The following is a 24,848-nucleotide window of genomic DNA, read 5'->3' on the forward strand; positions in this document are numbered from 1 at the left end:
GGCGCCTGAATGCGTGAATGCATAGGACATGCGGGATGGGGGGGCCATGCGGTACACGCGGTCCATTAATATGCAACGCTAATAAATCATAAATCGCCCGTAAAGATGATGCAGGTGTGTCTAGATCAGTGTTTCTCAACCTTGTCAACTTGAAGATGTCTGGACTTCAACTCCCAGAATTCCCCAGCCAGCATCCGCTGGCTGGGGAATTCTGGAAGTTGAAGTCCAGACATCTTCAAGTTGACAAGGTTGAAAAACACTGGTCTAGATAATGCTATTAATCCCCCTCTTAAGAGTAAGACTGCAGGCGAGCTGGGGGGGGGGGGATGGGAGCGTTCTCCCTGCCTATTAATTGGTCCAATGAGTAATGCATGATAACACACACACACACGTTTGACATATGATGCTTAGGGGAAGGGAGTGTAGACTATAGAATAGAATAGGAATATAGAATATAAAGTAGAATAGAGCAGAGGAGAGGAGAAATATGGAATAGAATAGAGAAGGGAAGAGAGTAGAGTAGAGAATAGAATAGAGAGTAGAGAATAGAATAGAATAGAATAACAGAGTTGGAAGGGACCTTGGAGGTCTTCTAGTCCAGTGTTTCTCAACCTTGGCAACTTGAAGATGTCTGGACTTCAACTCCCAGAATTCCCCAGCCAGCGAATGCTGGCTGGGGAATTCTGGGAGTTGAAGTCCAGACATCTTCAAGTTGCCAAGGTTGAGAAACACTGTTCTAGTCCAATCCCCCTGCTACACTATTTCAGACAAATGGATATCTAATGTCTTCTTTAAACCTCCAGTGTTGGAGCATTCACAATTTCACAACTTGGAGGGAAGTTGCTTCCTTGAATGAGGGTGAAGGACGGGGCCGCGTGGGGAGGGGGCCTGTGTGGTTGGAGAGAGGTGTAGACTAGACGCCTGATAGTTTCTCTGGGCTCCCCCCTCCCCCCAGGTTGGAAGGGACGGGGACGTACACCCTCCCCACCGACACCAAGTACGACGGAGAGATGAAGGACGGGATGTTCCACGGGAAAGGAACTCTGTATTTCCCCAGCGGAAGCAAATACGAAGGGACTTGGGACAAAGGCATCTGTGTGGAGGTAGGGTTTCATCCCGGGAAGCGGGAGCCTCTGGGGGTTCTTGACACCCTGGTGGGAGCTGATCTTGACCCATCTGGACCTAGAAGGACCTCCCGCTATGGGGAGCCATCCTCCATCTCCGAAGCCTTGGTAGATGCCTCCTGGGTGGTGCACACATTATTCTAAGACAATACTGAACAAAGATCCAGAATGGATTTTTTTTTCTTTATTTGTATGCCGCCCTTTTCCCTGGGGGGACTCAGGGCGGCTCACAGTTCAAAAAAAAAGGGGGGGGGGGGAAGGACAAACAATTTCTAACATAAACACAATACATCATTATTAAAAACACAACAATCACACAATTCGAGTGGGGTTAGAATCTTAACCCCAGGCCAGCCGGGACAGCCAGATCTTTAGGGTGGCGTGGAAGGCCTGGAGGGTGGTGAGGGTCCGAATCTCCATGGGGAGTTCGTTCCAGAGGGTCGGAGCAGCCACCGAGAAGGCTCTCCTCCAGGTAGTTGCCAGTCTACACTGGCTGGATAATGGAATTCGGAGGAGGCCTAATCTATGCGATCAGATCGGTCTAGTGGAGGTAATTGGCAGTAGGCGGTCTCTCAAGTATCCCATTGTCCCATCAGGACCTTTTAGGACCACTGGCTGGATGGACCTTAGATGTCCTTCACGGAGGTCCATCCTCTTTAGAAATACCACACCTTGCTTAGTGAGTCTTACTACTTCTACCTGCCTTGTTGGTCATTCCCAACTAGTTTCCTATGTTTGATGAAAACAGTTTCATAACTTACTAGCTGACAACCTGGTGTAATAGCAATAGCAGTAGACTTATATACCGCTTCATAGGGCTTTCAGCCCTCTCTAAGCGGTTTACAGAGAGTCAGCATATTGCCCCCAACAATCTGGGTCCTCATTTTACCCACCTCGGAAGGATGGAAGGCTGAGTCAACCCTGAGTCGGTGAGATTTGAACCGCTGAACTGCTGATCTAGCAGTAGCCTGCAGTGCTGCATTTAACCACTGAGCCACCTTGGCTCTTGTAGCCCAGGTATATAGCAATAGCAATAGCAGTTAGACTTATATACCGCTTCATAGGGCTTTCAGCCCTCTCTAGGCGGTTTACAGAGTCAGCATATCGCCCCCAACAACAATCCGGGTCCTCATTTTACCCCCCTCGGAAGGATGGAAGGCTGAGTCAACCCTGAGCCGGTGAGATTTGAACAGCCGAACTGCAGAACTGCAGTCAGCTGAAGTAGCCCTGCAGTGCTGCATTTAACCACTGCGCCACCTCGGCTCTTGTAATTGTATATTTACCCCACAGCCAAGAAACAGGAAGTTGGATCTGAATGCTTGTTCCTACTCAACCTTAACCCTAAATTTGCCCCGGCAGGGGAAATACACCTTTTCTGATGGTTTGGAATACAAAGACAATAAATGGCATTACTGTGACGGCTACGACCGGAGGTTTTACACCGAGATCTGCAACGGCCTGAAGCCGGCAGGTAGAGCCTTGGGTCAGCCCGATGACGGCATTATTGGTGCTGCCCCTCTTAGGGAGGTGGGCAGAGACTCTCCCTGCTGGTCGGGAGACCCCAGAGACTTGATATCGAGGCTCCTGGTACGAAGCAGTAAACCTCGGGCTATGTTGTCCTGGGGTTTTTGCTGTTCACCTCCTCTCTTCCCAAGGGATCTCCCAGCTGACGAACCTGGATCCCCCGCGGCAGATCCCCCACGGCTGCTACGACTGCGGAGACGGTTTCTACAACCCCAACACCAGAGTGGTGGTGGATTACCGGCACCGCTTCCTGAGGAATGCAGGTAGGCCCACTGCTCATCCCCTTTCAAGTTGGCTGCAAGGCTTTCGTCCCACTCGTCCTGGGGAAACGCTGGGCAGACCAGACCGGGCCTTGGTGTCCTTCCCCATAAGAAAAGGAGTGGGGGGGATTAAGACACACACACCCCCCCCCCCGAAGGTCACTTGGACTCTAGAGACTCCACTGTAAGGATCGGCCATGGGTTCAGTGGTTCAAATCTCACCGGCTCAAAGGTTGACTCAGCCTTCCATCCTTCCGAGGGGGGTGAAATGAGGACCCAGACTGTGGGGGGGGTGATATGCTGACTCTGTAAACCGCTTAGAGAGGGCTGAAAGCCCTAGGAAGCGGTATATAAGTCTAACTGCTATTGCTAACTGCTATAAGGCGGAGGTCCCACTCGTCCTGGGGTAACGCTGGGCACACCAGACAGGGCCTTGGTGTCCTTCCCCATGGAAGTGGGGGGGATTAGGACCCTTAAGATCAGCCGCCTTAAGACACCCCCCCCCCCCCCCGAAGGTTACTTGGATTCTAGAGACTCCACTGTAAGGATCGGCCATGGCCTTGACAGGGTTAGGATAGAATAGGAATAGGAATAGGAATAGGAATAGGAATAGGAATAGGAATAGGAATAGGAATAGAATAGAAAATAGAATAGAAAATAGAATAGAAAATAGAATAGAAAATAGAATAGAAAATAGAATAGAAAATAGAATAGAAAATAGAATAGAAAATAGAATAGAATAAAATAGAATAGAATAGAATAGATGAGATGGAAGGGACCTTGGAGGTCTTCTAGTCCAACCCCCTGCCTAGACAGGAAACCCTATACCATTTCAGACAAATGGCTATCCAACATCATCTTAAGGACTTCCAGTGTTGGGGCATTCACGACTTCTGGAAGCAACTTCTGTTCCACTGATTAATTGTTCTAACTGCCAGGAAATTCCTCCTTGGTTCTAAGTTGCTTCTCTCCTTGATTAGTTTCCCCCCATTGCTTCTTGTTCTGCCCTCAGGTGACTTGGAGAATAGCTTGACTCCCTCTTCTTTGGGGCAACCCCTGAGATATTGGAAGACTGCTCTCATGTCTCCCCTGGTCCTTCTTTTCATTAAACTAGACCTACCCAATTCCTTGCAACCGTTCTTCCTATGTTTTAGCCCCCAGTCCCCTCATCCTCTTGGTTGCTCTTCTCTGCACTCTTTGGGTTGGTGGGATGTGTCCTGCAACATCTCCAGAACTTTGGCCTAGGTGGTACTGAGCCATCTCTCCCGCCGAGCCCTCCCTGCAACCCAATCTCAATGCCTCTGGGTGCCATCAGACCAAACTCCTCTGCTTCAGTGTGCCAAGCATGAGGAGTGAGATAAGCACACAGGAATGGTGACCGGTCAACCGAGAGAGAGAGAGGGGGGGGAGGGAGGGAGGGAGGGAGAGAGAGAGAGAGAGAGAGAGAGAGAAAGAAAGAGAAAGAAAGAGAAAGAAAGAGAGAGAGAAAGAGAGAGTAAAAGAAAGAAAGAGAGAGAAAGAGAGTGAAAGAAAGAGAGAGAAAAAGAGAGAGAGAGAGAGAGTGAAAGAAAGAAAGAGAAAGAGAGTGAAAGAAAGAGAGAGAAAGAGAAAGAAAAAGAGAGAGAGAAAAAGAGAGAGAGAGAGAGAGAGAGAGAGAGAGAGAGAGAGAGAGGGACTCCTTGGAATTCTTCCCCCTCCCTGTCCATCCGTCCGTCCATCCGTCTTCGCTTTGAACGCACCCTTTGTTTCCTTCTATTGCTATAAACTTTGAGCGGACAGCCGGGACAACAATCATCGTGCGGATCCCGCTTTGCAAAGGGGTGGCTGCTGGGCCGTGTGGAGGAGCGTGGCCCCCTCCTCCCCCCCCCTCTGAGACACACATGGGTGTGAAGATGGGATCCAGTGCCAAAGCCCGTCCCTTCCTTTCAAGGGCAGGGACACAATTGAAATCGGCAGCGTCTGTCTGCCCTCAAAGGAACACTGGCTGTCCCCGGAGGGCCTTCCGAAGCCGGCGGGGGCCACGGAGGTGACAAGAGAGGCGGGGGGGGTGGGGGAGCGTGCAAGGGAAGGGTCAGCCGTGAGAGGGAACGGATCCAGGGCTGCTCCTTCGCCGGAAAAGCAGGAAAGCCCTGGCAGGCGACTGCCCAGATCTGGAAGCATCAAAAACAGATGGCAGGAAACATTTAGGAACCTCTGGGCGAGAGAGAGAACGGCAGAGATGGTTTCGCTGGCCATCCCCGCCTCTTCCTAAGGAGCTGGGTTCGAGGAGGAGACCGCTTTCCCCCTCGAGGGCAGGTAGACCCACCCAGAGAGAAACTAAACTCTGCCTCCGCCTGGGATTCGAGAGAGGAATTGCAAAGATGCCAGGATTAAAAGTGCATCGTGAACGAGCCTTTTTTTCACCTTGCGATTTTCCCTGCCCTCTTCTTCTGCTCCTCCCTGGCACTTCTGCAGCCCTGAATCCCCCCCCCTCTCTCTCTCTGCCCACCCATGCCTGGCATCGCCCTCGGGAGCACACCTGGCCCTTTGAAAAACAGGGCAGGAAATGGCCTGGCGACACCCAGGCCCCCAGTTAGCTGTGACGGGTTCAAACGGCAATTGTGCAAGTCGCAAATTGAAACCGTTAGCCTGGAAGGAACTAAATAAGTGTTGCTGCTCACATACTTTTTCCGTGGATGGCTTTGGGTTTTGATCAAGCAATGAATGTCCCCCTGGTTTTTTTTTTTTTTTTAACATACTATAGTATAACTCTCTCTCTCTTCCCCCCCCCCTTTCTTCCTCTTTTCCGCTTTTGTATATTTAATCATTGTGAATTATAAGCCGTGTGAAAGATTTTAGCTCTGGGGCATTTGCCAGATGGTTGATTCTGCTATTTCTCCCCCCCCCTCCTTTTTTTTTTCTTTTGCACAACAAAAGGCATAATGTTTGTGGCAAGCCCTGAGAAATTGTTGGTAATCAGTGTATTCTTCAAAGAACCGGGCGCCAGACCTGTTTGCAAGAATGTTCGGCTTGTGCCGAAATTAATCACGAGCTCTTTTGAGTCTGCTCCTGGGCAGGGAACAAAACACATTGTGTTAGCTGTGTGCCACTTTCCATCCTCTGGAGGGCAGAGAGATGGGACGGGTGAGCGAGCGAGCGCCTTTCTTTTTCTCCCCCCCCCCTACATATATTTGGTTGTCAATATATGGATCAGTGCAGCCGTTGCTTCAGAAATCACCGCTTGGTGCAGCTTCCTTAGACGAACTCAAAGCAATCGCAGTTCGCAACCGCAGTTAGACTTATATACCGCTTCATAGGGCTTTCAGCCCTCTCTAAGCGGTTTACAGAGTCAGCATATTGCCCCCAACAATCCAGGTCCTCATTTCACCCACCTCGGAAGGATGGAAGGCTGAGTCAACCTTGAGCCGGTGAGATTAGAACCGCTGAACTGCAGATAACAGTCAGCTGAAGTGGCCTGCAGTGCTGCACCCTGACCACTGCGCCACTTCGGCTCTCAAAGGATCTGGTTTTCTCACGGAACCTTTCTGGGGGCAGAAGAGTATTTTGTGGACCCCTGCTCTCTAGTAGCTGTTGATTAGCAACGCCCAAAATTGGGTGTGGAGTCAGAAGGCAATGCACACAGTTGCGCACCGGAGGCTTTGGAGCTGCAAAATCTTTTGGGCTCAGTCTGTGAGCTCTGTCATCACGGAGTGAGGAGGTTGGAGAGGAGCATGGGCCGGTCCTGGAGGCTGGGGAAGGCTCTGATGAGGGCTCTGTGTCGGAGGCAGAGAGGGGGCCAGAGCCGTGTGGCAATTCTCAGCTGCCTACGGAGCTAGAGAGCAGTGAGGCAGAGGAACAGCTGGGGCCTGTTCCCAGTGTGCGCATGCGCAGAGCTGCCAGAAGAAAAGAACAATTCAGAAATCAGGGTCGACTTGGGAGTAAAGCCACAGGTGGACGGTGAATGGCCCCTCCCATGGGAAACGAAAGAGGAGCGAAAGGGGAGGGGGCTTTTGCAGGAAACAATTCGTTCGTTCAGTCGTTAGATTCATTTCAGGAGTGTGAAGATCTGTCCGTGAATCTCAGAGACTCTCTGCCCGGTCTTTCCTTCCATTTGGGAAATATTTACCTGGCAGCTTTCCAAGATAGATAAGGTCTGTGGTCTTAAATATTCCTTTGAAAGACCGTTTGCCAGGCCTTTGCTGAAGGAGAGGAATTCACATTTGTTTAATAAAAGGGGTTTTGTCGGAGTCTGCCTCCTGCTTTTGGGGGGAGGCCAGATCAGAACAGCCTCCAGGATTGGGAATGGCAGGTAAGGTAGATTCTTTCTCTGCTCTTATTTAATTCAACCCTGGGTGGATTTTAGAGGACAACATTCTCAAGCCAGACTAGGAAATTGTCCATGTGTGACTCTTCAATGCCCCCGTCAGACCCACAATCTGATCCAGATCAGCCATTTGTAATTGCCCCATTTCAATGGAAACCAGCATCTATGATGTCCCTCCTGGTTGGCAGCCAAAGATGGCGGGGAACGTTCGGGATTGTGGTTAGCCTGGAAGTCACAGGCAGGAAGGCCAGGCCAGAGAAGGCTTCCCAACTGCGGTTCTTTATTTTACTGAGATTCCTGAAAGTCACCCTCATGTATTGTTGTTAGTTGCGAAGTCGTGTCTGACGCATCGCAACCCCATGGACCACGTTCCTCCAGGCCTTCCTGTCCTCTGCCATCCTCTGGAGCCCATTGAAGCTCACGCCGGCTGCTTCGGTGACTCCATCCAGCCACCTCTTTCTCTGCCGTCCCCTTCTTCTTCTGCCCTCCATCCTTCCCTCTTCTCCAGGGAGTCCTTCCTTCTCATTAGGTGGCCAAAGTCTGAGTCTCCTCTTCAGCATCTGGCCTTCTAAAGAGCATCCGGGGTTGATCTCCTGTAGGACTGACCGGTTGGATGGCCTTGCAGTCCAAGGGACTCAACGCAGGAGTCTTCTTCTCCAGCACCAGAGTTCAAAGGCCTCCATTCTTTGGCCCTCAGCCTTCCTTGTGGTCCAACCTTCACAGCCATCCATTGCAAAGGAGAGCTTAGTGCCATCCAAAGTGCTGGAAGTTCGGAAGACTGACCGGTTGGATGGCCTTGCGGTCAAACTGCAGTCAGCCGGCAATCAGCAGAAGTAGCCTGCAGTACTGCCCCCTAACCATTGCGCCCCCTCAACTCTGCAACAGAGTTGGAAGGTACTTGGAGGTCTTCTAGTCCAACCCTCTGCTCAAGCAGGAAACAGAAGACCAGTGTTTCTCAACCTTGGCAACTTGAAGATGTCTGGACTTCAACTCCCAGAATTCCCCAGCAGTGGTTAGGACAGTGTTTCTCAACCTTGTCAACTTGAAGATGTCCGGACTTCAACTCCCAGAGTTCCCCAGCCAGCATTCGCTGGCTGGGGAATTCTGAGAGTTGAAGCCCAGACATCTTCAAGTTGCCAAGGTTGAGAAACACTGCCCTAGACCATTGCAGTCCAATTTCTTCTTCAAAACTCCATCCAGGCTCCCTTCAAACTGAAGTAAATACGGACGCTCCCCAGGGATTCAATACCTCTCCTGCCCTTCCTTGGGTGCCAGGCGAAGGATGCCAACCCAGGGTGACTGCCCCTTTCTCGGTCCAGCCAGGACTCTCCTCCTCGGGCGCAAATGGGGGCCACTGAAAAGGGGGAGTCGCAAAGATAATAAATCTTATCCCGATGGGATTCCGCTCCCACCCAACAGACGAAAGAGAGAGCCCCCAATTGCACCAGGGTGATAATTTCTAGTTGATTAAAGAGTATTTGGTATTCTCCCTTCTCCCTCTTCTCCCCCCACCCTGCCCGACCCTCCCAGTGCCCCATTTTTTTTAAAAAAAGGAAATCACATCCGAAGGCGAAGATGTGCTTCTACGCTCCTATTAATATCGCCCAACAATTGTCTTAGCTTAAAAAAAATAAAAGAGGAAGGTAATTACAACTTTGCCGTCTGGGAACGCTAATCAAAGTCTGTCCGAGGCTTTTAATTCCGTTTTAAATATGGATGAAAACCCAACTCTTCAGGCTCACCCCGGTGTGGCGGGGCGAGGGAGCTGCTGGGGGGACGGCACAGAGGGGGAACCGGGGCGGTGGAGAGCAGCTGCTGGCGAGCCCGGGCCCCGGCATCTGTGATTTAAATTGTTAGCTGCACCGTCAGGTAGAGTGCGAGAAGACATGATGGAGAGGCTGTTAAAGTCCCTGGCCGCCAATTACCAACAATCAGGGAGGAGACCCGAACTCGTTCAGCACAATAAACCCAGTTTGCCTTGTTTCATCCTGAAGAGGCTACAGCTGCAGCGATTCAGAGCAGGCAGGCGTGATTAGCAGGCAGCCTGCCTCCTCTTCCTCTCCAGCCGTTAACCCTTCGCTCGGCTGTCCCCACCAGCGCCTGGACAGTCCTTCTGGGGAGGTCCAGGGAGAGCGTTGGGGTGATGAAGGATGCCCTGAGCCCTCTGCATCCCTCAGCGTTGAAGCCGGAGAAGCTCCCACCGCAGAGATGGAAAAGATACCCGGTTTCCTGTCCTTTCCCTGGTCGAAAGTCTTGGTGTTTTTCCCTGCAGGGAAGGCGGCAGAGAGATTCGTGTTCCTGGATATGCGGCGGGGGGGGGGGGGGGGTCCACTCCCATCTTCTAGCCCTGAGCAAATTATCTGGGGGGGGGCATGGAGCCACCTATGTGCCCCACCCACGCAGCTTGGAAGTTCTCGGGACAGTAGGGGGACATTTATAGCCCCTCCGAAATCTCACTGGGGAGCCTCCCCCCCCCCCCAGACTCCATTCTCACCCTTTCCTTCACCTCTCTTGGCCACAACTGGGAAATTTGCGCCGTGGGTACAAGCTGGATTCCCAGAGGCAAAAAAGAAAAAGAAAAAAAGGAATGAAAATCTATTTATTGGGGGGATCCCGGAGTCGGTGTCCGTTTTGAACCGGTGGCCAGATTAACCGCCCTAACACTTAAGCCACACAGGAGGTAGAATCAAGTTTAGATGTGAAGATTCGGAGCGGTTCAGGGGACTTGATTAAAATGCCCTTCAATCCCCTCTCCCCCCCACACCAATGCATGGGACCCTCCCCCCCCCCCGATTTATTAAATCATAAGCTCCCCCTTCCGTGCTTTCTGAAATCTCCTGAACAAAAGGGCCCGATTTTGACAGCGTGAAAAACGACCTTAATGAAATGAAACGGCGCTGTTTAAAAGGCAGTCAGGCTGTGGTCAACGTCCAGGGCAGGGAATCAGACTTGATTCATTACTTAACCTGGAGTAAACCCTACTTAAACTCAGTTGGGCTTATTTCCAAGTCCTGCCGCCTTGCTAAAGTAACCGAAAACGTGGCCCCTTTGCCAGCCCAAAATACTTTGGCTTTCTCTTGGAGAGGAAAACCTCGGATCCGCCTTGAAAAAAAATCCTCCTTTTATGTCTTAAATTCTTAAGTCTTCATTGTTCTTCCGCTCAGCCCTTGGGCCAAAACTCCCCAGTTTGACAAGGAAAAGCCACACACAACACACACACACACATGAAATCCATTTTAATTCTCCTTTTGTGTCTCCCCACCACCCCCTACCACAATTAACGCCCCACCGTCGTCTCCCCTTAGATGACGATGAGCACGACTGGATCGTGAAGACCTGCCGGAAAGGCTGGGACGAATGCGTTGGCTTCAAGCCGAAGGTGAGCGGAGGACGCGAGGAAGGGCCCGGCTCCCCTTGGGTTTTTCCCCTGCCTGAGGACCCCTCCCCTATAATTTCTCCATTACGGCCGACGCGGCCTCCCCCTGCCAAGAGAAGGGTGCCCAGCGGCTTTCCTTTCATCGGGGGGCCGTAAGTGGAAATGGTGAGCCAATCGCCCGCAATTAGGCTCCTATTCCTCCCAGGTTGGCAAGCGGGATGCCCGTCATAAGCCCCCCAGCCCATCCTTTGCCCGACGCCCTCTGGGTTCATTGCCCTCCCCCGAGGAGACAAGGAGTGAAGGTTTCATTGTGGTTTTTTTTTGTTGTTGTTGTTGTCTGTCTGTTTTGCCCTCCTCATCACTGGCGGACCCAAGGCCAAGGACGGGAGCCCGGCTGAGGAGTCTCAAAGCAAAGAAAAGGGAACCGGTCTTCCGTGATGTCAGTGCCCGCACCTCGACTCGACTCGACTTTATTTATTACACAAATAAGACATTTTACAAAGCACGACAACGAAAGGGAGCTAATAAAACAAACATTGGTTTTGACCTTTTTTGTTTCGTTTTGAATTTCTTTTTTTTAAAAAAAAGTGCTTTACAATTTTTCTTTTTTCTTTTTTCATTATTCCCTCCCCTCCCGCTCCCCTGCCCCCCCCCCACAGCGCCCACCCCTCTCGTCTCTTTATTTTAAATAAATTACCGGTCCTGACCGCCTGTTCTTCCGAAGGTTATTTTTAGCCATGTTCACCCTCTAGACATGCACAATTTGCCACAATCTACAAAAAAAAGAAAAGAAAAAGAAAACAGTCTGCTCTTTTTCTTCCCCGAGACAATTTGGCACACCTCGGGACCCTCCCCCCACTCCCGGCTTCTCCTGACCGGGCCAGGCAGTTACCCCTCCGTCTGCTGAACCCCCCCCCCTAATTCTGCTCACCCCAGCTTTTAAAAAAAGAAGAAGCAGAAAGAGAGACACCCAACGCTGCTTTTTGAGATACCCCCTCCCCTTGCAAGCCCAACCTGTTTCAATTAAACACACGTTATCGGCGTGGATATTTCGGAACATTTTTCGAACAAAAATTGGCCTGGGAATTAATTCTGTCGCCTCCTCTGTCTTCCCGCATCTCACTGGATCCCACTTTGATTTTTCCTTCAGCTCTTAAGAGCGATAGAAAAATTCAAACGTATTCCATAAAGGAAAGCCAGGAATTCCTTTGCCAGGAATCGAGTTACGCAGATTTGGACTAATCTTCCTAGCCTGAATTAGGCCAGGAAGTTTTGCACAGGGTGATTGTGAGAATGACGGTTCATATTTTAAATCCTCCCCTCCCCTCCCCAATGCTGGAGGGGTCGTTTGGGGCACAGTATTGGCAAAAATAGGGCAGAGTAGCCCAACCTCCAGGAAGGTCTCTGAGCATGCACAGAGTTCGCCCATTCAGGGTCAGGGGTCACCTTCGCTCAGCTATATGTGTGTGTCTGCGTGTGTTTTTCAATGTAGATAGAGAGACGGCTTCGCCCAGGGAGGAGACTTCGGTTAAACGAGGGGGTGCTGCAAAGAGGACTCATCCTCCTCTTCTGGGGGCAGGCCTTAATTTTCCAGAAACTTCCATTTCACGAAGGGTGAATGGATGGAACATCCACTGAATGGCTTCCAGTTTTGCAAGATGGGGGGAGCAAAGTTTACCGTCTTTAAAAATATCCTGATCAGAGAACAAGACAAAACCTTTTCTGTCCTCTGAGATTGATCCCCACATCCATCCTTGGGTTCCCCCCCCCTCCTCCTCCTCATGCGGAGGGGCTGAAAAAGCAGCTCCCGCAAAGCCACTGCTTGACACCCCCCCCCCCAAAAGCAGTTGCCGTCCCTTTGAAAGAAACACACACACACAAAATGCACACAGCAGCCGCCAGGGAGGGTGACCTCTGTCCCCTCCGCAATTCAGGAGGATGTCTTGAGCCGGGAAGTTCAAGGGTCACTCCGCACGGGCCCCCTTTCCTGCCCTCGGCCGCCCAGGACCACCAAGAAGGACACCACTGGCGGCTTCCTCCCCCAGGTCCAGCTCTCCGGGCGGGGGAATCCTCGGGAGGAGGTGGTGCTGGGCTCTCTGTGGATGGAGCCTCCCAAGGGGCACGGAAGGACCACGAAGCCACGGATGCGATGGGAATGGGCCATCGTAGCCATAAAGGAGAATGGGTTGAATGGAGGGGGCCTCTCTGAGATGGGTGGTTTCCTTGCAGACGTTCCATGACCCAACTAGGGAACGTCATCAGTGCTAGACGGGAGTAGGGTTTGCGGAGAGGAGGAGGAGGGGTGGAAGAGGAGGAGGGGTGGAAGAGGAGGAGGAGGAAGAGAAAGGGGAAAAAGAGGAGGAAGAGGAGGAGGAAGACTGTGGGGGTCCTTGATGCTTTCTGAGCTTGGTGGTTTTCCTTGCAGACGTTTCGCGACCCAACTAGGGAACGTCATCAGTGCTAGACGGGAGTAGGGTTTGCGGAGAGGAGGAGGAGGGGTGGAAGAGGAGGAGGAGGAAGAGAAAGGGGAAAAAGAGGAGGAAGAGGAGGAGGAAGACTGTGGGGGTCCTTGATGCTTTCTGAGCTTGGTGGTTTTCCTTGCAGACGTTTCGCGACCCAACTAGGGAACACAATCAGTGCCATCAGAGCCCGGGGAGAAGAGGGGGATCTGCCTAGATCGGGAGCTCTCCAGGGGGGAGGGAGGGAAGGAGGGAGGGGGGGAGAGCATGACCTGAGGACGCCAAACACCATTAAATAAGAGGGGAAGAGAGAGAGAAGAGAGAGAGAAGTTCCAGTTTTGCTACAGTCCCGGCAGCACAAAAGTCCCATCTTTCCCGTCACCCCACAAGTTTCTTTTTAAAGTTCGATGTTGCCACTGGGAGGGTTTTAAAAAACAAACACATTTTTCTCAGCTCTGGGCCAAGGCTGAAGCCCCAATTCGTTGGGTTTTTGCTCCCAAGATGTAGGGAGGGAAGCGTTTTTCCCAACGGCTGTTGGGTGACGAGATGAGAAGCACCCGTGAGAGTTTGAGGTGGGGGCTCGGAGGGTCAGCCTCTGGTTGGAGGGCCGCAAAGCCCCTCCAGTCCTCCCAAAACACCCAGAACAACATTGCTTGCGGGGAAAATCAAAAGCCTCGAGAGTCAAAAAGGAATCAGATCCGTGGCCGCCACCTCTGTCGAAACAGAGAAAGTTCCCACCTTCCATCCTCGTTTCCCTGGCTGAACGCTGAGACGAACCGGTGCAACTTGATTCTGAAGGTCGGAGCTCAACCGCGTCCCGTGGTGTTTGAAGGAACGCATTCAGCCCAGGTGGCACAATGCCCGTCCTTACGTCCGTTAAACCGGCAGCAGAAGACAAGATACATCCACAGCAAGTCCTCGGAGAAGGCCCAGAGTCTTCGCCAGGCGGCACCCGGTGGAGAACGACGTCGGCCAACGCTCAACGCTCACTGGTGGTGGCCACAGCCGCGGCCGCTGAGACCCAGAAGCCAAGATCTTGAGCGGGTCCCTCGGTGGCCAAGGGATGAAATGCTGGGGAGATTGAAAGCAGCAGCAGCATCAGAAGTCCCGGGAATTGAGGGAAAGGATCAATCAATACTGGAATAAGATCACCTGCGGGGGGGGAAACAGAGAGAAGCTTGGGAGGCATTGCAGAAGAACCAAAGTGGGGAGCAAGAAGGGGAGGGGACCAAAGAGCCAAGGTGGCGCAGTGGTTAAATGCAGCACTGCAGGCTACTGCTAGATCAGCAGTTCAGCGGTTCAAATCCCACCGGCTCAGGGTTGACTCAGCCTCCCATCCTTCCGAGGTGGGTAAAATGAGGACCCAGATTGTTGGGGGCAATATGCTGACTCTGTAAACCACTTAGAGAGGGCTGAAAGCCCTATGAAGCGGTATATAAGTCTACTGCTATTGATCTGCCCTCCCTCCCTCCCCAAGGCAGCTTATGTCAGATAGACCCTGCTGGGAAGGTGGGATTTGTGAGATCAGGGCAAGGAAGACGGCAGGAGGTCTCTCTCTCTCTTCCCCTGCTTGGAGGGGCCTGAGATGAACTCCCCCTGCTCAGAGAGGTGGGAGTCCCTCTTCCTGGAGATCAGCTCAAGATGCCGGAGGAGTCTCCCAGGAACCTGGGGGGGGAAGGCTAGGCCTCTCCCCATTCCAGCCACCGGAGGCCCCCCAAAATAGAGAAGGTTGGTGGGAAAGCCATTCGGGAGAAGACTCCGCTGCCTCCCCCAGGCCAGCTCCCTGCCTTCCCCTGTCTGGATCTCCAGCACCAGGAAACTAGGAAGAGATTATCGGGATTGCACCCAGTCGCGGCGCCCTGCACAGGCCTCCTCCCGCCTCCAAAGAGGACGCGGTGGGTGGACGGAAAGAGGAGAGGGAGAGCATGTGTCTAGCCCAGTGTTTCTCAACCTTGGTAACTTGAAGATGTCCGGACTTCAACTCCCAGAATTCCCCAGCCAGCGAATGCTGGCTGGGGAATTCTGGGAGTTGAAGTCTGGACATCTTCAAGTTGCCAAGGTTGAGAAACACTGGGCTAGCCCACATCCTCGCCACCTGAGGCTAAATTGGAAGCTGCCTTCCCACGCGCCCCAGCCCTCCTGGCATCCTTCGCATCGGCTGCTGCGCACGCTGAGCCGTCCATCGCATCCCCGCTCCGTCCTCCCGCCAGCAAGGCAGGCCAACAGCCGGGAACGATGGGGCTGGCCCTGATTTCGTGCTTAGCCGATCAGGGAGGAAGTGAACGGGGGTTGGAAATGCCCCCCTCCTCCGCTGGGAAAGAGGGAGGCGTCCTTCTGGACCCCCAATTCTAAGTGGGGGGGCCTTCTGGATCATGGCTTCAGGATGGGGGCTCCCCTCAGCCTCACAGAGGGCTGCAGAAGCCGCCGTGGTTACGGTCGCCCCCCTCACCCCTTCCTACCTTCTCCCCTCGACTGGAGAGGGCGCCTTCCATGTCGGCCTTGAGGTGCACAGGGGGGGCTCCGTAGGGCAGGCGGCAGTGCATTTGTCCACACTGGACTTGACCTGCGGAGGACGAGATACCACAACTTGGATTCGGGGTGGCAGTGGGCGTAAATGGGCGGATGGCCCACCCGCCCCCTGCCCTGCCCCGTCTGCAAGCACCCAGGGGCTGCCCCTCCCCAAGCGTGTGGGTTCGAAGGGAGAGAGGAACACAAAGTGTGCAGGGACATCAAGGAAAACTTCTGCCAAGTGTGTTTCCAGGCACAATTAAAGCTTTCTTGCTATCTTTCTTTCTTTCTTTCTTTCTTTTCTCTCTCCCTCCCTTTCTTTCCTTCTTTCCCTCCTTCCCGCCTTCCTTCCTTCCTTCCTTTTTTTCCTTCCTCCCTCCCTCCCTTTCTTTCCTTCTTTCCCTCCTTCCCGCCTTTCTTTCTTTCTTCCTTCCTTTTTTTTCTTCCTCCCTTCCTCCCTTTCTTTCCTTCTTTCCCTCCTTCCCACCTTTCTTCCTTCCTTCTTTTTTCCTTCCTCCGTCCCTCCCTCCCTTTCCTTCTTTCCCTCCTTCCCACATTTCTTCCTTCCTTCCTTTTTTCTTCCTCCCTCCCTCCCTCCCTTTCTTTCCTTCTTTCCCTCCTTCCCTCCTTTCTTCCTTCCTTCCTTTTTTCCTCCCTCCCTCCCTTTCTTTCCTTCTTTCCCTCCTTCCCGCCTTTCTTTCTTTCTTCCTTCCTTCCTTCCTTTTTTCCTTCCTCCCTCCCTCCCTTTCTTTCTTTCCCTCCTTCCCACCTTTCTTTCTTCCTTCCTTCCTTCCTTCCTTTTTTTCCTTCCTCCCTCCCTCCCTCCCTTTCTTTCCTTCTTTCCCTCCTTCCCACCTTCCTTCCTTCCTTTTTTCCTTCCTCCCTCCCTTTCTTTCCTTCTTTCCCTCCTTCCCGCCTTTCTTTCTTTCTTCCTTCCTTCCTTCCTTTTTTCCTTCCTCCCTCCCTCCCTTTCTTTCTTTCCCTCCTTCCCACCTTTCTTTCTTCCTTCCTTCCTTCCTTCCTTTTTTTCCTTCCTCCCTCCCTCCCTCCCTTTCTTTCCTTCTTTCCCTCCTTCCCACCTTCCTTCCTTCCTTCCTTCCTTTCTTTTTTCTTCCTCCCTCCCTTCCTTTCTTTCCTTCTTTCCCTCCTTCCCACCTTCCTTCCTTCCTTCCTTCCTTCCTTCCTTCCTTCCTTCCTTCTGCTTCATTCATCCTGCAGAGCAGGGGTGGGGGAACTGCGGTCTTCAACTTGGGCCCCCAATGCTCTGCAGTCCTCTGATCTGGCAGGAAAATGGGGGGGGGCTCTCAACCCTCCTGAAGAAGAGACCCGTTTGATGCAGAAAATTCAGAGCTGCCTGGAGAGATTTTGGCACAGCTGCAGGCTGGGGGGTGGGGGGCGAAGGACAGGACCCTCGGCTTCTAACTGTCTTCATCTTTTCTCTTGCTCTCCTCCTTGTGGTCTCCTTTCCACTTCCAGCGAAATAATCCTGTAAGGCTGTCCGGCACCACTCGAGCCCCCCCCTGCCCCCTCCCCTACTTACTCTCTATGTAGCTGTGGAGGGTCACCATCCTGGCCCGCTCAGGACCGCTGAACGGGGAGTAGTGGAGGTCTTCCGGCAGCACAGAAGGGAGGCGGGATTGGGAGCCCCCCGAGGGGGGCACCGTGTGTTGAGGGGTGTGTTTTTTGTGCCGCGCTCTGCAATTCTGAAACCAAACCTGGAGAAAGAAGGAGCAGCTCAGGTGGCCTGTTGTGGCAGAGCTGGCAGAAGATTCCGACAGTGAGGATGTTGGGGAGGAAGCTGGGCCTGGAGTCTGGGGAAGGCTCTGGTGAGGGCTCTGTGTCGGAGGCAGAGAGGGGGCCAGGGCCGTCTGACAGTTATCAGCTGCCTTCAGAGTCAGACATCAGTGAGGCAGAAGAACAGCTGGAGCCTGTTCCCAGTGTGCACATGCGCAGAGTGGCCAGACGAAGGGAACAGCTAAAGAACAGGGGTCGACTTGGGAGTAAGGCCACAGGTGGACGGTGAATGGACCCTCCCAAAGGGAATAAAAGAGGAGCAAAAGGGGAGTGGAGTTTGCAGGAGACAAAATTAGTTCGCTTAATTGGTTCGTGACTCTCCGAGGCTCCTTGCCAAGTTCTGCAGATCTCGGCCTGGCAGCTCTCCAAGCCAGAGAAGGTCTGTGACCGTAAATCCTCCCTTGAAAGACTTTGCTGGAGGCGAATGAGCAGAATTCACAGTCAATTAATAAAAGGGGTTTTTCTTGGGACCAGGAGTTGGCTTCAGGCTCTTTTCCTGGGTCCGAAGAAAAGTAACCAGAAAGGACCAAGGGGCTGGGGGGCCACCTCGCCTTCTGAACCGGCTGGTCGAAGGAGGCGCCCCAATATGCGGGGTCCTTGCTGCTCTCTGAGCTTGGTGGTTTTCTTGCAGGCGTTTCCTTACCCAAGTAGGTGACGCCATCAGTGCTAGGAGGGAGTGGGGTCAATTCTGCGCAGAAAATGCTCACCTGAATCACTCTCCTGCTGAGCCCAGTCATGTCCGCCAGCTTCTGCAGCGTCTGAGCGTCTGGATTGTTATCCTGAGCGAATTGGGCTTGCATGACCTACACGGGGGAAGGGGAGAGGTGTACGGTGAGACCCCTCCTCAGTAACTGGCACCTTCCCCCCCCCACCCTCAGATCTCTCCGTACCTGCAGCTGCTCTGCTGTGAAGGACGTCCGGGCTCTCTTGGCGGGCTTGGGCTGGCTGTCTTGTTCGGAGGGGACGGCCCCTTCTAAGGTGATGCCATTCCCTGCAAGAGAAGAGGGGGATGAGGGGAGACCCCAAACTGACCCTGGGGGCAGCGGGGAGGGAGAGACACCATGGGGCCTGATTTATCTCCCAGGTGGGGCTTATGGACAGGAAATCCAGTCCCCCCCATCAGCTGAAGCTGTAGAAAGAGGCACGAAACGCCTCCCAGCCTTTCAGCTGGACCTCTCCTGGCACAGGTAGACTTCAGGCGTGCTTGGAGGCTCCACCGTCATGTCTTTCTTTGGTTCCTTGAAATGTTGGGGCTGGGTCTCAATGTGGTGACTTTCATCCCTTCTCTTGGTGTCATCCTCTTCGCCTTCCTCTGAAAAAACTGCCCTGTGTGCCAACTCTGGCAATCGCAACCCTGTCCAATAATCGCTTTCCTTTTGAACTGCTCCTATACTTATAATAGGTGGCTCAGGGGCTAAGAGGCTGAGCTTGTCAATCAGAAAGGCCGGCGGTTCGAATCCCTAAGCGCCGCGTAACGGAGGGAGCTCCCGTGACTCGTCCCAGCTTCTGCCAACCTAGCAGTTCGAAATCACGTTAAAAAATGCAAGTAGAAAAATAGGAGCCACCTTTGGTGGGAAGGGAACAGCGTTCCGTGCACCTTCGGCATTGAGTCATGCCGGCCACATGACCACTGAGACGTCTTCGGACAGCGCTGGCTCTTCGGCTTTGAAACGGGAGATGAGCACCGCCCCCTAGAGTCGGGAACGACTGGCACATACTTGCAAGGGGAACCTTTACCTTAGATTTATAATTCCTTCGCTACGTCTGTTTTTATCGCCTTGTAAGCCGCCCGGGATAACAAGGTAAACCGAACGAATGAAATCCAACCAATGGAAGGGGCTTCCATTGGGGCTCCTCGCAGGATCAGCCCCATGGGCTCCGGAGTGCAGGGAGCAACGCCAGGGCAGGGCAAGAGAGAGCCACGAGTGTGGGAAGCCACCAGTGGCTGCGTCCAGGCCTTCCTCACCCTCTGTATCAAGAGGCAATTATCTTGGCTCAGGCTGAAGGAATGCCCTCTCCTTCCCTCCGTGAGCTGCCGGCCTCGTTGCTGCGGGATGATTAATGGAAGTCAGCCTCAGAAACATCTGTTTATTTTCCTTCCTCTGGCGAAGGCAAGATCGCTTTGTCGGAGTCCCAGAGGTTCCGACAGACGGACAGACGGACGGATGGGCAGACTTGCGTCCCCTCCCAGGAGTCCGCGGGAAAGAGTTCAGGACACGCCACTCGGCTGCCACCTTCCTCTGCCCATCGCTGCCCCCACTAAGCTGGCACGGTGCCCTGCAGGGAACCCCTGGCATTCCAAAAGCATCCGGGGGGGGGGAGAAGGCAAGCGAAGGGGGAGAGCCAGGTCACCCACCCGTGACCCGTCAAAACCACGGTCCACAAAAGCGCGCTCGACGAAAGCGCGCATTTGACGTCATCACAGCGCGACGAAAAAAATTAAAAATTGAAATAAAAATAAAATTAAAGCAAGCCGATTCACATAAAGGTAAGGGTTAGGGTTAGGGTTAGGGTTAGGGTTAGGGTTAGGGTTAGGTTAAGGGTTAGGGTTAGGTTTAGAGCGTTAGGGTTACGTTTAGCGTTAGGTTAAGGGTTAGCGTTAGGTTTAGCGTTAGGTTAAGGGTTAGGTTTAGGGTTAGATTTAGGGTTAGGTTAAGGGTTAGGTTTAGGGTTAGGGTTAGGCTTAGGGTTAGGTTTGGGGGGTTAGGGTAAGGTTTTCGCTTTATTTTTACATTTATCGATCACAGCGCGATGTTTTCGTCGCGCTGTGATGACGTCACATACGCGCTTTCGCCGAGCGCGCTTTTGTCTACCGCGGTTTTGTGGTGGAACCCACCCACCCACCCAGGTGGGAGGGATTGGGAGGGAGGGATGCTGAGGCCCAATATGGAGCAGCCTGTTGAAACTTAGTAAAGAAAATGTATTTTTAATCACTCGTGTTATAACCGCAGCTAGAATTGTATTTGCACAAAATTGGAAAACGGGGGGGAAAAAATTCCCTCAGAGCCAATTAAAAAATTACATATATTAGACTGTGTGCAGAAATGAACAGATTGACGTTTGGCAATGAAAGAGAAGGTAGAATCGGGGCATTATAAGAGATGGGGATGTTTTTATCCACTGGATAGAAAAACCAATGTAGAGAAAAAGAAACAGAAAACTGAATAATTTGGAAAAGGACACAGAATTACAGGGGAGGAGCTGAAATAAAAGTTGACAGGTAAAGGTAAGGTAAAAATGATGTAAGTGTTAAGTATGATGGCACAAAGATTGGACCCAGGTGACACACTGGAAGGTAAATGATGTAAGAGAAGTGATGGAAAAATAAAAATAAAGAAACTTTTCCAAAAAAAAGAGCAGCCATCTTTGAAGACCTCCTCCTGCCTCCACCCGAAACAGGGAGCAGGAGAGAAGCTGACCTCAACAGCCACCTGGAATGACCACTGCAAGACAGAGAGCCCCAAAGGATGGCAGAAGGGACTCTCAACATGGACCCGCTGACCTTTGAGGTCATGTCTTCTCATCCGTACCTCCTAGGTGCTCTGCCAACTTCAGGAGTGAAGGATCCCCAGCCCTGAAGGACTCTTGGAAGCCCCTCTGGGGCTGGAGGTTCTGGAGAACTTTCCCGGGGCTCTCTGCCTGGCCATCCCTTCGCTTCTGGCCTCCTCTGCATCTCCTCCCTCAAGCAGGAGGTCAAGGAGACCCTGTTCTCTCCCGCGGGGGCCACCCAGAAAGCCTCTGAACCTGGGTCCGAGTCCACCCCTAGCCATCTGCCGGGCCAGCCTGACCAGGAGGAGGAGGAGGAAGAGGAGGAGGAGGCACAACCCGGCGGCTCAGACGCCCGGCCTCCCACCGCATCCCGCTGTGGCATCTTGTTTTGATTTTGTTTTTCATCTCCTTGCTTAAACCTTGTAAACAGAAACATTGATTATTTTCATTTTCAGATTTCCCCTCCTTCTTCGCCTTCCCCTTTTCTCGAAATCGTTTCCATCTGCTGCGCAAGGAGGGACCATGCACGCCCTCTTTCCCCCACCCCCCTCTCTCCCCCCTCTCTCTTTTGCATTTGCTGAGAGAGAGAGAGAGAGAGAGAGAGAGAGAGAGAGAGAGAGAGAGAGAGAGAGAGAGAGAGAGAGAGAGAGAATTCTCTTTGAGTTTTTTAAAAAACTTTTTAACACTTGAGCAAAGTTCTGTCTCTTGGGAATCCCATGCGCCTGAGCCACGGTTGTGTCAACTCAACTGAGCCAAGCCTCGTATGGTGTGACATGGTATGGTATGGTATAGAAGAGAAGAGAAGAAGGAATAGAATAGAATAAGGAATAGAAGAGAAGAGAATAAGAAATAGAAGAGAATAGAAGAGAATAGAAGAGAATAGAAGAGAAGAAGGAAAAGAAGGAAAAGAAGAGAATAAGGAATAGAATAGAATAAAATAATGAATAGAAGAGAAGAGAAGAAGGAATAGAATAGAATAATGAATAGAAGAGAAGAGAAGAAGGAATAGAATAGAATGGGGAATGGAATAGAATAGAATAACGAATAGAAGAGAAGAGAAGAAGGAAAGGAAGAGGAGAAGAAAAGAAGAGAATAGAAGAGAAGAAGGAAAAGAAGAGAAGAGAATAAGGAATAGAATAGAATAGAATAATGAATAGAAGAGAAGAAGGAATAGAATGGAATGGAATGGAATAGAATACAATAATGAAGAGAAGAGAAAAAGGAAAAGAAGAGAAGAAAAGAAGGAAAAGAAGAGAAGAAAAGAAGGAAAAGAAGAGAAGAGAATAAGGAAAAGAAGAGAATAAGGAATAGAAGAGAAGAGAAGAAGGAAAAGAAAAGAAGGAAAGGAAGAGAAGAAGGAAAAGAAGAGAATAGAAGAGAAGAAGGAAAAGAAGAGAAGAAAAGAAGGAAAAAAAGAGAAGAAAAGAAGGAAAAGAAGAGAAGAGAATAAGGAAAGGAAGAGAATAAGGAATAGAATAGAATAGAATAACGAATAGAAGAGAAGAAGGAAAAGAAAAGAAAAGAAGGAAAGGAAGAGAAGAAGGAAAAGAAGAGAAGAGAAGAAGGAATAGAAGAGAATAGAAGAGAAGAAGGAATAAAATAGAATGGAATAGAATAGAATAGAATAACGAATAGAAGAGAAGAAGGAAAAGAAGAGAAGAAGGAAAAGAATAGAATAAGGAATAGAAGAGAAGAAGGAAAAGAATAAGGAATAGAAGAGAATAAGGAATAGAATAGAATAGAATAACGAATAAAAAGAGAAGGAAAAAAGAGAAAAGAAGGAAAAGAAGAGAAGAAGGAAAAGAAGAGAAGAGAAGAAGGAAAAGAAGAGAAGAAGGAAGAGAAGAGAAGAGATAAGGAATAGAATAGAATAAGGAATAGAAGAGAAGAGAAGAAGGAAAAGAAGAGAATAAGGAATAGAATAGAATAACGAATAGAAGAGAATAAGGAATAGAATAGAATGGAATAGAATAGAATAGAATAACAAATAGAAAAGAGAAGGAAAAAAAAGAGAAAAAAAGGAAAAGAAGAGAAGAGAAGGAATGGAATAGAATAACGAATAGAAGAGAAGAAGGAAAAGAAGAGAAGGGAATAAGGAATAGAAAAGAAGAGAATAAGGAATAGAATAGAATGGAATAACAGAGTTGGAAGGGACCTTGGAGGTCTTCTAGTCCAACCCCCTGCTTAGGCAGGAAACCCTACCACCCTTCAGACAAATGGATATCCAACATCTTCTTAAAAAACTCCCAGTGTTGGAACATTTTTTCTCTGCATCTTTGTCACAAAAACAAAAACTGAAAAAAGAGAACTGGGGACATCTTGCGATGCCAGCGGTGCCCCTTCCAAATAACCACACACTGATGGGGAACCCAGGCCTGCCCTGCTATTTCTAGAGAGCAGCAATCCAAGATAAATCCAAGATACGTTCTAGCCAGCTTAGACAAGGAATCTCACGTTTCCTGGTCTTCAGCAAAGAGCCAGGGGGGGGGGGGGCAGACAGCAGGGGCAACTGAACGGAGCCCCCTGGTGGCTGTTCTGTGACAGTGCTTCGTCGCTATTGTATAATCTGCATTTCCCACTGGAATATTTTTCTTGTTTTAACCAAGACTTTTCTTGCCTTGTTTGTGTTTGGGCTGCAGGCTGCCCGGAGTCCCACTGTTAGAGTTGGGAGTGGGGAGGTGGGGTTTTTTTTATACATAAATCTGGTTAAGAATAGATAAATAGAGACGTCACCAGCAGGCTGGGTCAGTTTTAATCCCTCGTCGAGGGCCTCTCCTGCTGCCTCCCTTGATCCTAGGCTGAAACACAGTGGCGCATCTCATGTCACAAAGAGCTGAAGTGGTTCAAGAAGAGGAGCTCAAATAAAAAGATAAAATGCCTGCCACGGATGAGTGGGGGGGGGGGGACCTAGCTTTGTCTGTGTAGCTGCAGAACAGAGAGTCAAGTTTAATTCTGTATAAGGCCCAAGGAATTTTTAGAACCACGGCGCGCCAACTACTCCATTGTCAAGGAACCAAAGAAGGTGGAGCCGTTTTGGTTGACCCGTTTCATAAGATCTCTAACCCCAAGGCCTTAAATCCCCCTGAACAAAAATAAGAACCCCCCCCCCTTTGATGCTTCTACACCCACACTACTCTGGGTGTAGTGCGAACTTCCCCTCTAACACAAAGCCACCCTTCTCCATTTTGCCTCCTGGGTGCAAGCCAGAAGTGGACACCACAAGTTGTCTCAACTGAACGGATTTCCAAATCTCTCTATGTCAGTGTTTCTCAACCTTGGCAGTTTGAAGATGTGTGGACTTCAACTCCCAGAATTCTGAGAGTTGAAGTCCACACATCTTCAAACTGCCAAGGTTGAAAAACACTGCTCTATGTCATCCCGCTTAGCTCCTTGGCACACCTTGGCGCATCTTGAACTCATCGGAGGAGATCCGGCCAGCCAATCTCCACCCTGCCTGCTTTGCCAAGTGCCCACGTTCACCTCCTAGGCAACTGTGTGGATTTTGTCAAGGGCCAAGTAGCCCACAACCCAACCCTTGGAGGTCCTGGCTGCTTTATCAGATCCTAAAGGAGCTGCCCACCATTCAGGAAGGAAACCAACACTAAAATCAAAATCCCTGCCAAGCGTTAAGAGAGGGGCCTGCCAAATTCTGGTTTCCCCACTTCCTTGGTGGTTGGAAGTTGGATGGATGGAGAGATTTTTGACCTCAGAAAGGCATCTGACTCTTGGCCTAAGTCAAACAGATGTGAAGGAAGGACAGACTTGAGGAGGTTCTTGAGACCTTCGTGGAAGAGACCATGCACTCAAGGACGAGCCACAAAGCACCCGGGAGGACGGGTTGAGAGGGCTACCTACCGTTCTCTGCTGCCCGCTTGAGGTTCTCCACCATGGTGTCGTAGTGAATCCGGCATAGTACCTTCTCCTCCACCAGGCCAAACTCTTCCCCCGTGGACAGCTGCCTCTTGCAAGAGAAGCAGGCGAAGCAGGCCAGGTGGTAGGCATTGCCCCGAG

General features: G+C 51.2%; 2 protein-coding genes across 2 annotated transcripts; one reads left to right on the plus strand and one right to left on the minus strand.

The window, feature by feature from the left end:
* Nucleotides 1-892: 892 nt before the first annotated feature.
* MORN5 (MORN repeat containing 5) lies at nucleotides 893-11,133 on the plus strand. Its single transcript, XM_087703668.1, has 5 exons — nucleotides 893-1,103; nucleotides 2,484-2,595; nucleotides 2,780-2,911; nucleotides 10,517-10,590; nucleotides 10,963-11,133. The coding sequence occupies exons 1-5, from the start codon at nucleotides 1,011-1,013 to the stop codon at nucleotides 11,023-11,025; spliced, it is 474 nt and encodes a 157-aa protein (XP_087559794.1). The 5' UTR covers nucleotides 893-1,010; the 3' UTR covers nucleotides 11,026-11,133.
* Nucleotides 11,134-14,083: 2,950 nt separating this feature from the next.
* On the minus strand, nucleotides 14,084-24,848 carry LHX6 (LIM homeobox 6). Its single transcript, XM_087703669.1, has 6 exons — nucleotides 24,693-24,848; nucleotides 18,239-18,339; nucleotides 18,056-18,151; nucleotides 17,095-17,269; nucleotides 15,506-15,609; nucleotides 14,084-14,198 (listed from the first exon to the last, which is right to left on the minus strand). The coding sequence occupies exons 1-6, from the start codon at nucleotides 24,724-24,726 to the stop codon at nucleotides 14,178-14,180; spliced, it is 531 nt and encodes a 176-aa protein (XP_087559795.1). The 5' UTR covers nucleotides 24,727-24,848; the 3' UTR covers nucleotides 14,084-14,177.

Source organism: Thamnophis sirtalis, unplaced genomic scaffold (assembly GCF_051295495.1).
Source record: "Thamnophis sirtalis isolate CommonGarterSnake01/CBP01778 unplaced genomic scaffold, rThaSir2_p1.2 scaffold_2, whole genome shotgun sequence".
Taxonomy (NCBI): Eukaryota; Metazoa; Chordata; class Lepidosauria; order Squamata; family Natricidae; genus Thamnophis; species Thamnophis sirtalis.